The sequence below is a fragment of the Choloepus didactylus genome, chromosome 14 (assembly GCF_015220235.1).
Source record: "Choloepus didactylus isolate mChoDid1 chromosome 14, mChoDid1.pri, whole genome shotgun sequence".
In the NCBI taxonomy this organism is placed as follows: domain Eukaryota; kingdom Metazoa; phylum Chordata; class Mammalia; order Pilosa; family Megalonychidae; genus Choloepus; species Choloepus didactylus.
Genome location: NC_051320.1, coordinates 79,957,975 through 79,973,323, shown reverse-complemented (window position 1 = coordinate 79,973,323; position 15,349 = coordinate 79,957,975). Strand labels below are relative to the sequence as shown.

At 42.3% G+C, this 15,349-nt stretch overlaps 1 protein-coding gene across 2 annotated transcripts in view; it reads right to left on the bottom strand.

Annotated features, from left to right (window-relative positions):
- Positions 1-15,349, bottom strand: part of FER1L6 (fer-1 like family member 6) — a 156,113-nt gene that overhangs the window by 78,293 nt on the left and 62,471 nt on the right. For both annotated transcript variants that reach the window (XM_037803393.1, XM_037803394.1), the window contains exons 13-16: positions 13,484-13,667; positions 8,483-8,603; positions 6,021-6,121; positions 3,127-3,217 (exon numbers count right to left, since the gene is read on the bottom strand). In XM_037803393.1, coding sequence (XP_037659321.1) covers positions 3,127-3,217; positions 6,021-6,121; positions 8,483-8,603; positions 13,484-13,667 — 497 coding nt within the window. The remainder of the gene's footprint in view (positions 1-3,126; positions 3,218-6,020; positions 6,122-8,482; positions 8,604-13,483; positions 13,668-15,349) is intronic.

The window sequence follows — 15,349 nt, the reverse complement described above, 5'->3', positions numbered from 1 at the left end:
TGAAAAGTAGAGTATGAGTTCCAAGAAGTGGGGGAAGGGGCAATGGGGAGTTAATAAGAAATGAGTGTAGGGTTTCTGTTTGGGGTGAAGGGAAGTTTCTAGTAATGGATGGTGGGAAGGTGATGGCATTGCAACACTGTGAATGTGATTAATCCCACTAAATGGAGTGCTTGGAAGGGTTGGAATGGGAAGATTTCTGCTATATATATGTTTCCACAATTTAAAAAAAAAGTAGGTCTAAACAGATAATGACAATTAAATGCCATAGATAGTCCTGGATGAGATCTAAGAATAGAGGAGAAAAGGCTCAAAAGGACACAATTGGGACATAAGGAAAAAAATGAAATATAGAATGTAAGCTTTATATCAGTGTTAAATTTCTTGTTCTTAACTACACTTAATGTGATTACATAAATGAATATTTGTGTTAATAGGAAATGTATATGTGAATTATATTATTTGTTCAAGGATGTGTGCAACTTGTTCTCATATGTTCAGAAGACAGAGCAATAGATGATGGATGATAGACAGGGAGGGAGGGAGGGAAACAAAGAAATGGTAAAGTGACAGAATATTAAAGTTGGTAGATCGGGGTATCAGTAGAGAGGGGTTGGGGTATGCTGGAGTTCTGTGTATGGGGTTTGTATTATTTTTGCAACTGTTCCTGTAAGTCTGAATTTATTTCAAAAAAAAAACAAAACAAAATAAAACAAAAAAACCCAAACTCTTTGCAGTGGCTTCGGGGCCCTGTGTGAGTTGGTCCCTGCCTACTCTCTGCATCATCTCATAGCATCCTCCCCACTCACAGTGTCCCAGGCACACTGGTCCCAGGAGGTCCTGGAACATGCCAAGCTCCATCCATCCTAAGGCTTGTTGTTTCTTCTTGTGCAAACGTTCCTCCTAGACACCACATGGCTGGTTCCTTCTCATCCTTCAGGTCTCAGCTTAAATCACCACTGCCTTACATTCCCCCACAATTTCCCTTCAAATCACAGCCTGTAATCATTTTTATTTGTTTGTTTGTTTGTTTGTTTGTTTTTTCCTTTTACCTGTTTATCTTCTGTCTTCTCCACTAACACTTAAACTTCACTAGGGCAGGAACCTCTTCTGTCTTGTTCTTACTTTGTGTTCCCTAGGTTGGGTAGAGTTCCAGGCACATAGGAGGTGTTAAATATTTGTGGAATGAATGAACCAATCAATGTCACTAAGTTCCTCAAGGACAAGGACCAAGTGTTTTCAGCTTTGTGTCTCTAGCACCACAGTACCTGGCACATGGGAAGCATTCTGCAAATGTCTGTTGGAAGAGCTGAGCACCTGCTACACATTAGGAGCCAAGGCCTGGAATGGGGAGAGGACACGGTACTTCCTTCACCTGGGATTTTGACAGTAAGTTGGGATGAAAGAAATACATGCAAATACTTTAAATGTGCAGAGCATCATGGGACTAGAGGGGTCAATGCTAGGTTTCCTGGAGGATGTGACACTGAAGCTGAGAACTAAAAAATTAATAGAATTCACCAGGAAGTAAGAAGAGAATGGAGAGTTCAGCCAGAGAGCCACAATTACATGTGAAGGCATGTAATCAGTGAGACTTCACAATGGGTGAAGCATATAAATATGGGAAGGGGGTCATGGGAGGTAAGGCTGGGATGTGAGGATGGAGTCAGATGTGGACAGCCCTGCTGGACTTTATCCTATGAATGATTTAAAGATTCCAAAGACTTTAAGTGGTAAGTAACTTGATCAGGTTTGTGTTTTAGAAAGAAGATACTGGTTGTAGTGTGGAAGATGTTGCAACCTTCCATGCCAGAGATGCCAAGGAACTAAGTCTAGGCAGTGATTCTGGGGTGAAGACATGGAATAAAAGTTCCAGAGTGTTTAAGGGGCAGAACTGACAGGACCTGGGGTCCAACTGGCTGTTTAAGATGAAAGATAGGAAGGATTCAAAGTTGATTCTTAAGCCACTGGTTGGAGCAATAAATGTATGATTCTTAAGCCACTGGTTGGAGCAATAAATGTAGCTAACTGTGCCAGTGCAGGACATGGATCAAGGTTAGGTGGGAAAACGATGGGTTCAGTAGAATATATTGAGTTTCAGGTGCTGGCAGACAAGCAGGTGAGATGCCTATTAGGAGTTTGGAAATATGGGTTTAGAGGTGGGGAGATAGAGCTGGGTCACTACAAAGATATTGATGGTTGTTTATATCATGGACTTGTTCAGGCCACGAACTGTGGGACAATGAGAAGACAATAGAACTGTGGACAACTACAATGGATGGACATTGCAGAGGCAGGTGAAGGTTGCTAGAGGTGCTGAAGAAGAACTGGGGTAGGAAGAAGACCTCATATAATGTGGGAATCTGGCCCCTGAATATCCTGGAGGAAGAAAAGAAGTATTCTGGTGTAGTGGAAAGGATGAACCAGGAACTAGGAGACTTGGATCTTAGTTGCTGGACTACCATCAATTAGCTGTCACCTTTAGAAAATCACAGTCTGGGACCCTCTCACATCTTTAAAATGTCCCTTACAACTCAAACATGGCATGATTTTTCCTTACATAATTATCATGGCTTCAACCAAAATGTCCCTTGTGTTATTGCTGGAGCTAAAGTTTCGGGACAAAATAATCGAGAATCTGACTTGGTCTGATGTTTCTCAGTCATCACTCACTCAACAAAGGCTGAGCATCTACAAGGCACTACAGGGGCTCAGGACACAGAAAGGCATGGCAGGGGCTCAGGACGTGCATGGAAGCACGGCCCTTCCATTTTAACATGATTCTTAATAGGAGGATAGCAAAGAGGGGGAGAATAGAGTTATTTCTTTGGGTATCTCAGTTTGGGGGACAGATGGCCAAGTGAGAGAGTCTACAGCCTCTGACCAAAAAATAAATGTAAAGAAAATAAACAAGAGAACAACCATCAGAATAGGAAGTGGGACTTTGTAAGCATTCAATAAATGCTAGTTCCTTTCCAATCACCCTTCTCACTCACCCCTCCACACTGCACAAATGTACGACCTTCAGAACTCTGTCCTCGTCTGGTCTGTGAACTCTGCCTCACTCCTGGTGTTTATTTTTAAAGCACATTTTAACTCTGTTCAAACTATAAATAGATTTTCACATACCAGCTCCTGCCAACAGAGGGTAAGTCGTTTCTTATCTAAAGTGGTTTGGTTCAACATCTTGGGCTTTTTTCCTGCTTCAGAGATAAAGGCTCTATAAAAGAAAAAACAATTTTGAAGCCGATTTAGGCAATAATCCATTTCTATAATTCAAGAGGATTACAAATATGCTTTTTGCCACATATTAGGAAAGCTGATGAAGCCACAGAGCCAAGATTTTTAATTTAGGATTAAGCAATGATGCACTAACTTTTCTAAGAAACAAAATGAGAATTGGAAATGATGCTCTGGCCCCAGATTAGTTTTGGGGGATGGATGTTTGTTTTTCCATTTTCTTTCCATTTATATCCATTTATATCCATTGTAATTTACTGTTAAAATTCATAACAACAAAGACAAAATAATGTAGTTCCCTTCACCTGAAAAGTTGTATGCAAAGCAAATATTTTAGTCTCAATACTATGTTCCCACATTTAAAAACCTGTACAAAGGACTGAGTAGTAACATTTGGTGGTAAAGTTAAAAATGTGCTCAGTGGGAAAATGGTAAAAGTTACTAATGCAATTCCTAAAAGAAGAAATATAAATGGCCAAAAAAAAAAAGGGGGGGGGATATTATTGTCATTAGTAAAAACTTAAATGCAAATTAAAATTAATATCAGTTTCATCTGTCAGTCAGGAAAATATTTAAAAAGGTATAGTTTTCAAGGTTGGTGATGATGTGGGGAAATATTCTATCTTCTATTGTAGAAAAGTGTAAATTTTTATGTTTTAGAGGTTATTTGACAGTACCTTTCAAATATTAAATGTGTATGTAGAATTCTAATCTTCAAAATTAACTAAACAATTTTGCAAGAACTTGTTTACACAGCAATGTTTATGGTAGCACTGTTTATAATAGCAAAATGAGTGGAAACAACCTGAATACCATAAGGGGCCAGTTAAACGTATCACGATCCATTCACACAATAGAATATTGGGGACAAGTATTTGCACTACTTTAGAAGATGCCTGTGATATGTTGAGTGAAAAGGCACCATGGTGAACAAAATGTATAGTGTGATATCATTTTTGAAGAAATATAATATCTTTATGTGTATGTATATATGAATGTGTGTTTGCAAACACAGATAAAAAGGTCCAGGGGGCAAAATAAAACTGTTCTCTCTGGAAAGTAGGTTGGAGAGAGAATAGATAAGAACATTGTTGATTTATACATTTCTGCATTCATTTTTACTATGAGAATGTATTACTTTTATAATGAAAAATGTTAATTAAAAATTAATTTTAAAAAGGAAGTCCAAGATGCCATACCTCCCAATGAGAGGTTCCACACCAGAACCCTGCCTGCTGGCCAGAAATTCTCTTTGGGCATACTATTAGAGTTACACTTGATCTTAATTTAAAAAAATATACATATATATCTTATTTTGAATAGGGAATCTTATTGCCCCAATCCCACTTTTCCTAGAGGCACCAGGAATTCCATTCCACTCTCAGGATGGATCAGCTTGGGAGACATGGTAGAACTTTTGATCTCTCAAAGTAAAGGACAATTGCACGTTTCTGTTCCTTCTCCAGCTTTAGACGCAGCCCACCTGCGGGCTGTGAACAGCCTCCTCTCCTCCACTGAGGGAGAGCCTCAGGAGCCCAGCTGCTCGGCCATGAGAGGGTGGAGGGAGCAGGAAATCCACTTTGACCTCAGGCCGAGCTGCTTTCTCCAGTCCAGGTTTACCAAATTTAAAACTAATATTCTGGTCTCCATTGGACCCTCATGAATATGTTTTCAGTTGGTTGAAAGGAGCATGATACTTGTCACCCCGAGTAGGGCCCTAATGTAGAAAAATTATTGAGCTATTGATTTTTTTTAACAATGTTTTTTTTCCCCTGCTTTATGTTTTGGCTAATTTTTAGGTTGTATCAATGAACATGTATCAACATATATTTTGATATAATTCATTTCAGTTTTAATGAATAAACTTTAGTTTTAAAAAAAAGGTATTTTGGGTAAATGAGTTTCCATTCCTTTGGCATATCCCCACCCCCACAGGCCCTTTCCCCTGCAATGGACACCATCACATATTGCCAGCTATGAATTTTTAAAAATATAAAGAGCTTATGAAGTTTTTTAAAGATGCCTAAAGGGAATTAGAGGTGGCACTTACAGCCCACAGCAGAGTAGCAGTGATGTTGATGTGTGTGTGTGTGTGTGTCTATATATACATATCTTTCAAAATGAAAAAAGAAATAAAAAGAGAAAGAAAAAAACTACATAATTTTCTTTTTCTTTTTTTTTTAAAGTAAAAAATGGTTGGGTAGTTGAAAGATTGGGAAAGACAGAACTTATAAAGAACATATTTAACCACTCTGTTTTTATAAGTCACCAAGTTTTGAGGTAATTTTTTTTTACTCAGTAATAGGTAGTTACTATATCCTATTTTTTTTTGTCTATTGTTAATATATCCTATTTTTAAAATCTTTTTCTCCTATTTACCACCTGGAATAAGAGTTATCAATTGATACTTATTAACATGCTCTATGAAAATTTATATTAAATAATATTTTTTATGACTCATCCATCTAATTTTCAAATATTTGTTGAGTGTCTACCAAATGCCAAGAACCATACTGGGCACTAACACATATTCTCATTTCATAAAGAGTCTCTTAAGTGAGTCTTTCTTGGCTTTGCTTTTCTATTTTTTCCTTTGATTTATGCTTTCATTATTTAAGTATCATGAAGCAGTAGTAGCTAGCACTACCAAACAAACTCGAGATAGATACCACACCCTAAAATGTCCATCTGAATGCATGTGAAATCGATGAATTTTTCAAGGGAATTAAAAGCTGATTTCACATAAGCACAGTTCCCCATATGCCAGCTGTATCCCCTGATACCTGCTTTGACTGATAAAGTCACTGAGTGCCATCTTCATTTTCTCTTCTGATGCATCCTCTGAAATCTTGATCAATTCTCTCACTTCTTCTATACTTTCTTCCTGGAAATAAACCACAGGGATGGAGGGATGAGGGGTGGGAATCAAACATTGTAACAGAGATACTGATTGTAGCATCCCAGAAATAGCATTTGGCTAAATTTTTTTTTTTATTTTCAAAGTGGAGGAAGATTTTCCTCACTTTCTTGTGCTTGATCCGGGAAGTGCTACTGTACCCTAAGCACACAAATAATTCTAACTTTGAAACTTCCTTTTCTTAATTGGAATTGATCCTGCATTGCCCAAACTCATTCTTTCTCTCACAGATCCATTTTCCAGCTGGGCTTCATTTACTTAGCCTCTACCCTGTGGAGAAATCTAATGCAATGGGGGAATAGCTAACACAGTAGAGTAAATTAGATCTAATTAGGAAAAACTTCAAAAGCAATTTTCAAGTCAATTTTCTATACAGGAATATAAACATATTGAATAATCTCTGAAATGAAAGGGCTATAAATTCTTCTGATTATACGGGCTTTTGGCTGGGAAAAGGGGTGGGTGGAAATACTGTATATAGCAATGGCTGTGTGCTGGAATACCTAATAATCGCACTTTTCCTTTTGGGCCTAAATTCTAGGATTCCATTCAGTGGCTTGAAGGAAAATGGTGCCCAGGGGCAAGGTATACGCTGCCACTGCTTTGCTAGAATTTACAAAAACAACTTTCTCTACCACACGCTGAAGTCTGGTGCCAGGGGACGTGTGTACCCCGCTTCCCCTCTTCACTATAAGAACAGGCAACATCATGGAGCTATTAAGGATTTGGAACCGTGGGGTCAGACTGTCCAGGTTCAAGTCCAGACTCTGCAACCCCTTTGTGCCCAGTTTCCTCATCTGTAAAATGGGATAATAATAGCCCCACCTACCACAGGTAGGGGGCGTGAACTTCTTCAAACACTGCTTGGTACTTAGCAAACATTCAATCATTTTAGCCTTGAGGAAGTACTGAGATGCCACGCATGGAGGGGTTCCTGGCACTGAGAATGGAATTAGAAACGAGTGCTAAGGCTCCTATGGCCTCTAGGAACATTTCTGATTTTTGTCGAGTCTGTTAGGAATAAACTGTGTATTCTATCTGAAGAAGAAGCAAGACTAGCCTTACAAAGCCTAGCCCCACACATGGCCGTCACGTGGTGTGACACCAGACCAGCCTCCCCCGATGCCTTACAGATTCCATGGGAATCCCCACGGCCGAAGACAAAGTACTTTTGCTTTACACAAGCAGACAAGGATTATAAAGCAAATGGAAGAGAGGAATTTGTTCTTTCCTTATAAGTTTGTCAGAAGCAACACCCATCAGGGAATAGGGGAAACAGTACTAGGAAGAGTGAAGAGGTGATTTGCAATGTACTCAAATCAATGGCTAGTGTGTAGGTGCTAATGGAATGGGAGGGAGAAGACAAAGGTCATCTGGTGTGGCAGGTTGTAACAGAGGTTCGAGGACAAGGCCTGGTAAGGTGGGCGGGTGAAAGAGGAATGTGAGAGTAGGAGAAAGGGCCACAAAGGGAGGGTGTAAGATGCCCTGGAGGTTGGGTGGGACAACCTAGCATTGACTGCATATTGGCAGCTTTAAATACTTTACATATTCAATTTCTCAAATGATTATTTAGTCCCTACCAGGGGCCAGGTACTATAGATTATCAAATCAGTGGTTATTAGATATTGGACAAATAAACAAATAAATTGTGAATTAAGGCAGGAACTCCAGGGAAAATAAAGAACAGGGCATTATGGGAGAGGATAAGAGGGAGGAGGGGGCATCGGAAAGTTTCTCTGAAGAAATGCACTAAAGCGGAGCCGTGGAGCTGACAGGTCTCTGCAGGAGAAGAATGGAGATGGAGAGCTGCCCAGGCAGGGGGCACAGCATGGTGGTGGTTAGGATGCTTAAAAGAACTTGGTTTCCTCGAGAAAGCAAAAAGAGATAAATTTGGTTGGAACAAAGTAAGGGAGGAAGCGTGTGTAAGACACGGGGTTAGAGAGGCAGACAGGTGTGATTATGTAAGGACTGTCAGCACATTAGGGATATAGGATTTTATTTTAGGTGCATCTGGATCTATCAATTTCCTGAGGAAGCTGTCAACACCCAGCCCTTGGGAGATGAGGAAACTGGCCTAAGTCCTATAATAGTAAGAAGTCAAACAGGGATCTGAATTCTGATAATTTGATTTAAAGCTTGGGGACTTTGAAAACTGTGTATCCATTCCCGAGTCCACCTGGTAAGGGCCAGGTGCCCTCCAAATGCAAAGGTCTCAATTCATTTGAATTTAAACTGAGGTCATGACCCTCTAGTGAGTGGACAAAAAAAAAATCCATTTTGTCCCCAGCTTCCCGATCTTCAAATCCATCTCCTATCCAAGTCACCTACCAAGAGATCTGCCATTTTCTCCAGCATGTTGGACCACTGGAGTCTGAAGATCTGGTTTCCCCATGAACTGATGAAGTAAACACAGGGCTTCCTGGAGTCAATTGGCAAGTAGTTATAATTCCTGTGAAAACACATTAGGCCTAGATGAGAGTTGGCAATCGATGTCTTCAGCCAATCTAGCCACATGTTTGAGTTTTGTGCATTCTGGGAGATGTGGGGGTGGTGGTGAGAAAACTGTCAAACTATTAACTCTTCTATCTGGGGATCGGTGAACAATAAACAATGAATAGTTTATGCGGCTACAATAAAGAGGTAGTAACAGCAGCCGTCAGACCCAGGGCAAATCTTGCAAATGATCACTAGAGGGCAGGATTTATCAGGCAAGCCTTCTGCAAGGAGGAAGGTCTTAAATTGAGAGGAAAGGGAGGAAAACTAACTTTAAATATATATGTATCTTGCCAGGCACTGTGTAAGGATCAATTAAAATAGCAGCTATGGATGCATTTTATAAACTGAAATTGCTGGAGAAATTTAAGAGGGTAATAACATTATTAATGAAGTTGAAAGCATGTGCCCCTGAGCTAAATGCTACCATCACCACCAAATAAATCTTCAGTGTTCCATGGCTTGTCACCTATCCATCCATCCATCCATCCTTCCTTCCTTTCATCCGTCCTTCCTTCCATCCTTCCATCCTTCCTTCCATCCATCCATCTTCCATCCATCCTTCCTTTCATCCATCCATCCTTCCATCCTTCCTTCCATCCATCCATCCTTCCTTCCATCCATCCTTCCATCCATCCTTCCTTCCTTTCTTTTATCCATCATCCTTCATCCATCCGTCCACCCATCCATCCATCCATCCATCCATCCTGCCTTCCTTTCATCCATCCACCCTTCCTTCCTTCCTTTTATCCATCCATCCATCCATCCATCCATCCATCCATCATATGTTTATTGTTTCCAGGTATTGGTGCTAATTATGTAGGTGATTCTCTTGGCTAAGGAGTCAGGAGAGATAGTAAAGTAGACAGAAGGAAATATGTGAAGCCAAAGGGAATCTTTGAGGATGACAGGTGGATATGCTTAAATACTGATGAGAAAGAGGCAATTAACATAGTGAAATTAAAGACAGAAAAGGAGGAGCTTATTTGTAGATTTTGGTTCCCAAGAAGGGTGGGGATAGGAATGGAGGCAGGTAAGATAGGAGAAAGTGCAGCAAAACGTTTGAAGAAGTTTACTGCCTAATGACAGCTGTTTTCTTGACTAGCATCTCGAGATAGGACAGTGTGTAGAGAACTGTGGAAAGAAGGCCAAGACAAAGTTCTTGGAATGAGCATGGTGGGGCAAGCGTCCCTGATAAATATAGACAGTGTTTGAGACAACAGGCCTATGAGAGGAAGAGAGAGAGGGGAGAAAACTTTGTTTCCATTTCAAAAAGCTAAAGAGAACTTCAGCCTGAAAGAATGGATAGTTCTTTTTATCTCTCCAACACAAATTTCTTCTGAAGGAGACGACAAAATTAGCAAAGGTGTCCAATCATCTGTTGTGCAGAAAATAAACCAGCAGGTGTCCATTCAAAAGGGAAGACAAATAAGTTCTTGGCAGAAACTGAGATAGTTATTGCAGCAGCAGAACAACAAAAGGTTTGAAACCAAACTTCTCTATCTCTTTTAAAATGATTGCACTGAGAATCCTGCAACCAAATAAAATTTCAGCCCATATTGCATTTTGTTCAAAGGTTCCTTTGGTTTGGAATATTTTGTGCTAATAATGTTCAAGGCCTTAGTGGGTTTTGTTTTGTTTTGTTTTGTTTTTTTCTCCTTGTCTTACTGTGTCTAAGTGGACCAGGATGCTGTGGCTGCTCAAGCAAACGACACTGCATGTGGAGGCCAGCAGATGTGAGATGCCATATGCCGGTGGAAAGAGAAGACTGCCAGCTTGAATGGCAGCCCCAACACAAAACCAGCTTGTGGCCTTGGGCACAGGTAGGTCTGCAATCCTAAGAATTAAATGATGACACCCAACCCAGTGATGGTTAGGTTCATGTGTCAACTTGGCCAAGTGATGGTACGTACCCAGGTGTCTGGTCAAGCAAGCACTGGCCTAGCCATTACTGCAAGGACATCTGTGGCTGCTTAATAAACCAGAAGGCTGGTTTATTAAATCATCAGTCAACTGGCTGTAGCTGTGACTGATGATGTCAATGAAGGGCGTGTCTTCCACAATGAGAGAATGCAGTCGGCTGGATTTAATCCAATCAGTTGAAGACTTTGAAGTGAGACAGATAGAGAACCTTCACTTCTTCTCCGGCTGACCAGCGAAGCGTTTCTAGAGGAGTTTGTCGAATATGTTCGTCGAAGTTGCCAGTTCTCTGCCTGAGGAGTTCATTGAACATCTTCATTGGAGTTGCCAGTTTGCTGCTTGCCCTACGGACTTTGGACTCATGCATACCCACAGTTGTGTGAGACACTTTTATAAATGTCTTCAGCTCCAATCTCATTCTTGAACTCCAGGCCAAGACAGATTATGTGCAAATGTACATGCTTTGGTGACTGGAAAGCCCAGAACAAATACAAGGCAATATTTTAATGGAGGCAAAAGTCAAACAAATTGTGTGTGTGCACACACATGTGGTACAGGGTCTATAATAGACACAGAATCTTCTAATTCATCTGCTGCCTTCCTGGCTTTTCCACTATGTGGAGAGAGCCTTGAGAGAGTGACCAAGGAATACACAGAGAGCCCAACTGGACCAAAAAAACACCTGCATGGCTTGTTTTGGTCCCCTCAGGTCAGCGCCGGCCAGCACTAACCTGAGGTAACTCGAGGCCTCTCATCTCCAAAACCCTTTCCAAACTAGATCCCCTGAAGTCCCCACCAATAGTTCAACGAGGTGAGGAACATTTTCACTGCCAGCCCTGGTGGCAGGCCACAGACTACCTCTGAGTAGTCTCAGAAGCCTCCCAGGGCTGCAGATCCAGTTACAGATGCACTCGTGGATGGTCTCTGTTTTGAGAATGTAGCTAAAGGACAGGGGAGTTTGGGGCTCCTTTCAGTGTGTGTGAAGAAGGGCCCCAACTATCATCCATGGAAGGAGGGGTGTTGGGCAGGGCACACCTTAAGGAGAGAAAATAGACAGCTAAGACTACTCTTAATTATTCCACCCTACTTCATCCTGAACCCTCTCCCTCCAGTCCCTAAGCCCCCTCTCACCCCTTAGAATGTCATCTTCTATGAGACTTTTCCTCACCTGCTCACCTCCTCCCCAGGTAGAGTTAGCCACCACCCCTCCTCTGCTTCCATGGTGCCCTGAGCCCAGCCTGGTTACACTAATTCCTTAGTTCATTCAGACCATCTGGGAGCACCTCCCATGTGCCAAGTGCAAAGCTGTGCAGACACAAAGGTAAGACACAGCCCCTGCCTTCAGAGTCTAACAGGGGAGAAAGACAAACGAAAACTTCTTAACCCAGTGTGATTAGTGCTTGCATGGAGGTGAGTCCAGAAGTCCAAATCAGACGTGGAATTCAGGGAAAGGATGCTACCAGGCCTGAGGAAGGGGGTTGTTGTTGTCAGGCAGAGGGAAGAGCATGTTCCAAGGCCCAGAAGCATCAAACGATGACTGGAAATAATGGCAGAGAAGCCCACTGGGATGGAAAGAATCTGGTGCATCAAAATTAATCCCGTAATTAATCCTGAAAACCACAGGGAGCCACTGAAGCATGTGAATCAGGGGGAATAATTGGTTCAGGTTTTCATTTTGGGAAAACTCACTCTAAGAGAATTTGATGAATGCCTTGAAGAAGATCCAAGCCAGGTAGGAGTGTATCAAAAAAAATTCAGGTCAAAGATGCCAATGGCCAGAATTAAAGTGGCAATAGATATGAGAATTGCTAGGCATGCATTATTACTAGAATTGACCAGACTTCATTACTGATTGGATGTGGACAGAAAGGAAAAGAGTACATGAACAACGTTCCAGTTTGTGGCTTGGAGGACTCAGAGAACGGTGGGATCGGTCTCTGAGGTGCTGAAGATATGGAGAGAAGCACTGTTGGCTGTGAAGACAAGGCTGGTGAATAATTTGTGGGACACCCAGGTGGAGGTATTTGGTTCTGCTTCTCAGGAAAGAGGGTTGACTGGGGAAATAGATTTGGAAGGGTAAGGGTCAGTCTCCAAGGAGAACATCTAGAGAGAAAAGAACAGAAAGAATAAAGAACACGAGAAATGTGTCCTTGTAGGGGTCACATAACATCTCTGGACCCCAATCTCCTCACCTGTAAAATGGGAGAGCAATGTGCTACAGTGAGAATCCAGGGAGATCACAGGCTTTTTACTCAGTCTCAGCACACAGAAGCCTCCCACTGTGTGTGCCTTTCCCTTCCTCACACAAATCACTCATAAACCTTGGCACTACTTTCTTAAAACAGAATTCTATAATGTTACTTCTTTTTGCAGGTTGAACATTTACATGGATTAAAGAGACCAGTGAGGGTACACGTTTGTTTTCTGAAATGGTCTTTCCTTGATGAAAGACTGTTGTTTTTTTTTAGTTCTTCAGCTTGCAGATGACTGTGGTAAAAATAAGGTAAGAAATGATGCGTTCAATAATCCCACCAAATTGAGTTCACATAACAGTCCAGAGCACAGATGAATATAATAACTGTTATAGGATTTGGACTGAAGTTTTAAATTTTGACTTTCCTACCTTGTTACACTCAGAGTTATAGAAGAAAGGGGGCCTCCAATATGATAATAATAATTGTTGGTGCTCTGCCCTTAAATGAATTCCCTAGATGTATCATTTGGAGAGTTGGCAATGTGTTTCTGAGGTTTCAGAGAGAGGCACTTTTCATGTTACCTGTTTGCACTTTGTTCCCACAACTGAGATAAAAAACGATATTTCTGATTTTAGGGGAGAACCGAATCATACAGTCCCAGAAAATGAGACAAAATCCCACCTCCAGAACCCCTGGCCGTTCTCCCTGCCGTGTCCCCTACCTGTTCCCTTCTGTCACCAGCGGCTTCTCAGGGTGAGTGGTTGAGACCATGGGGATGGCAACATCGTGGGCTGCGTCCCCTTCCCCCTCAGGCAGCAGCGGGAGCACGTCGTCTTCGCCTGACTCGGCTGACTTCTTCTTACTCCCGTGATGGGACCCTCCGTCAATCAGGTTCCCAAAATTACCTGAGGAGGTGGAAGCAGAGGGAGAGGGGCAAGGCGTCAGCCCGCAGAACTGGGCTAGTTGGCAGATGGGATCCAAGCTCCCGTCCCAGGGCAGGGACATCAGATCTCAGCATGGAGTTGGGATGAGCAACCTTCAGACCAGAGCACTGCACTGGCAGTGACGATGAGCCATCGTCTACATTCACCTTGTTTTCTCTTTTGGAAAAATGATATAAATTACAGATTTGAAAATACAGTGTAGGAAAAAGGAAAAAAATATTTGAAATCTCAAAACCCAGCTACAATGTTTTTTAATATTTTATTGTACATCCCTTCTAAAACTTTTCATGTATCTTGACGAGGGACCATTGTAGATAAGTCATTTTGTAACCCGTCTTTTCACTCAATACCATACCATGAATGCTTCTCAGCATTCCTAAAGTAGATGCTGTTGGTGTCTCACCCGGGTGCCCTTTCCCTGACAGGGACATCCAACTCCCAGGGACCGAGATGGCTGTTAACAGCTCACAGCTGCCTGATTCTCTAGGGAATTGCCCGCTGCTGATGGATACTCCCTCTCCCAGAAGATTATAATGTCCCTTATCAGTGCTGGGGACATAAACGCCCAGCCCCACGCCTCAAGGCAGGGCCAAGCCTGCTGTGCCGTTCGTTCGTTTGTTCGTTCATTCCTTCGTTCATACTGTGGAGCGCCCGGGGGGTCAGGCTGAGGCTGGGCTCCCTGTCCCAGGAAGACCTGCCCACACCTCTGTGCCCTCCCCTTCTCCCAAGAGCACAGCCCCCAAAACTCCCACAAAAACCCCAGCCTCAGGCTCTGCTTTTAGGAAGCTGACCTAAGGCAGATTCCATAGAATCATCATATGTATTTTTCTACCCTTCCCCTACTATCTTGTTTTTGAATAATTTATTGAGATGTCTGTGAACTTCTTGAGGATGGAAAAAGTATCTTGTTAATGTTTGTGTCCTCAGTGTCCACTGCAGGTCGTGGCACAAAAGCAGGGTCTCGACACAGGGTTGGTCAATCGACGACCTCAGTGTGTTACTCCGCTCACAAGTCTGTCTTCCCAGTCTCAGTCCAATTCACTCGCCTTCTCGTCTCCACTACTTCTACCTTAGCTTACGGCCTAACAGGACACATAATGGTATCCTCGAAAGAGGAGGCAACTTATATTTAGAAGTCCTCTTTCTCATGTTCACCAGCTATGTAAATTCGGACGATTACTCAACCTTTCTGGACACCTATTATGGTTGAAAATATTGGATTTGTGGTGATCTCAGAAGGATGGTTGAGTTGATCAGGGTTGAGGTTTCTCAATAGTACAACAGGGAAAAGAATTGAGGCAACTGGGAAGAGAGAGGTTGAAGGGACAAGCCACATGGTCTGAGATGGGCAGAGAAGGAAGTGAAACAGGAGAGGAGACAGAGGAGAGGACAGATGCCTCCACGAGTCAAAGGAAGATTCCATGGAAAAAGGAAAGGAGAGGGCCAGGGTCGGGGTTAGAGACGGGGATTCTGGAAAGTGGACATTCCCACTTGGGGAGCTCACTGTCTTCCTGCATAACCAGGTCCACCAAGAGGCCTAGAGGCAAGTTCTTCCTTGGAGAGACCCCAAATCACCCCCCTTGTCATATCTGTCCACACATCCTTGGTTCCTGCCCTGGAGCCCCCACACCATAAGCTTCCTC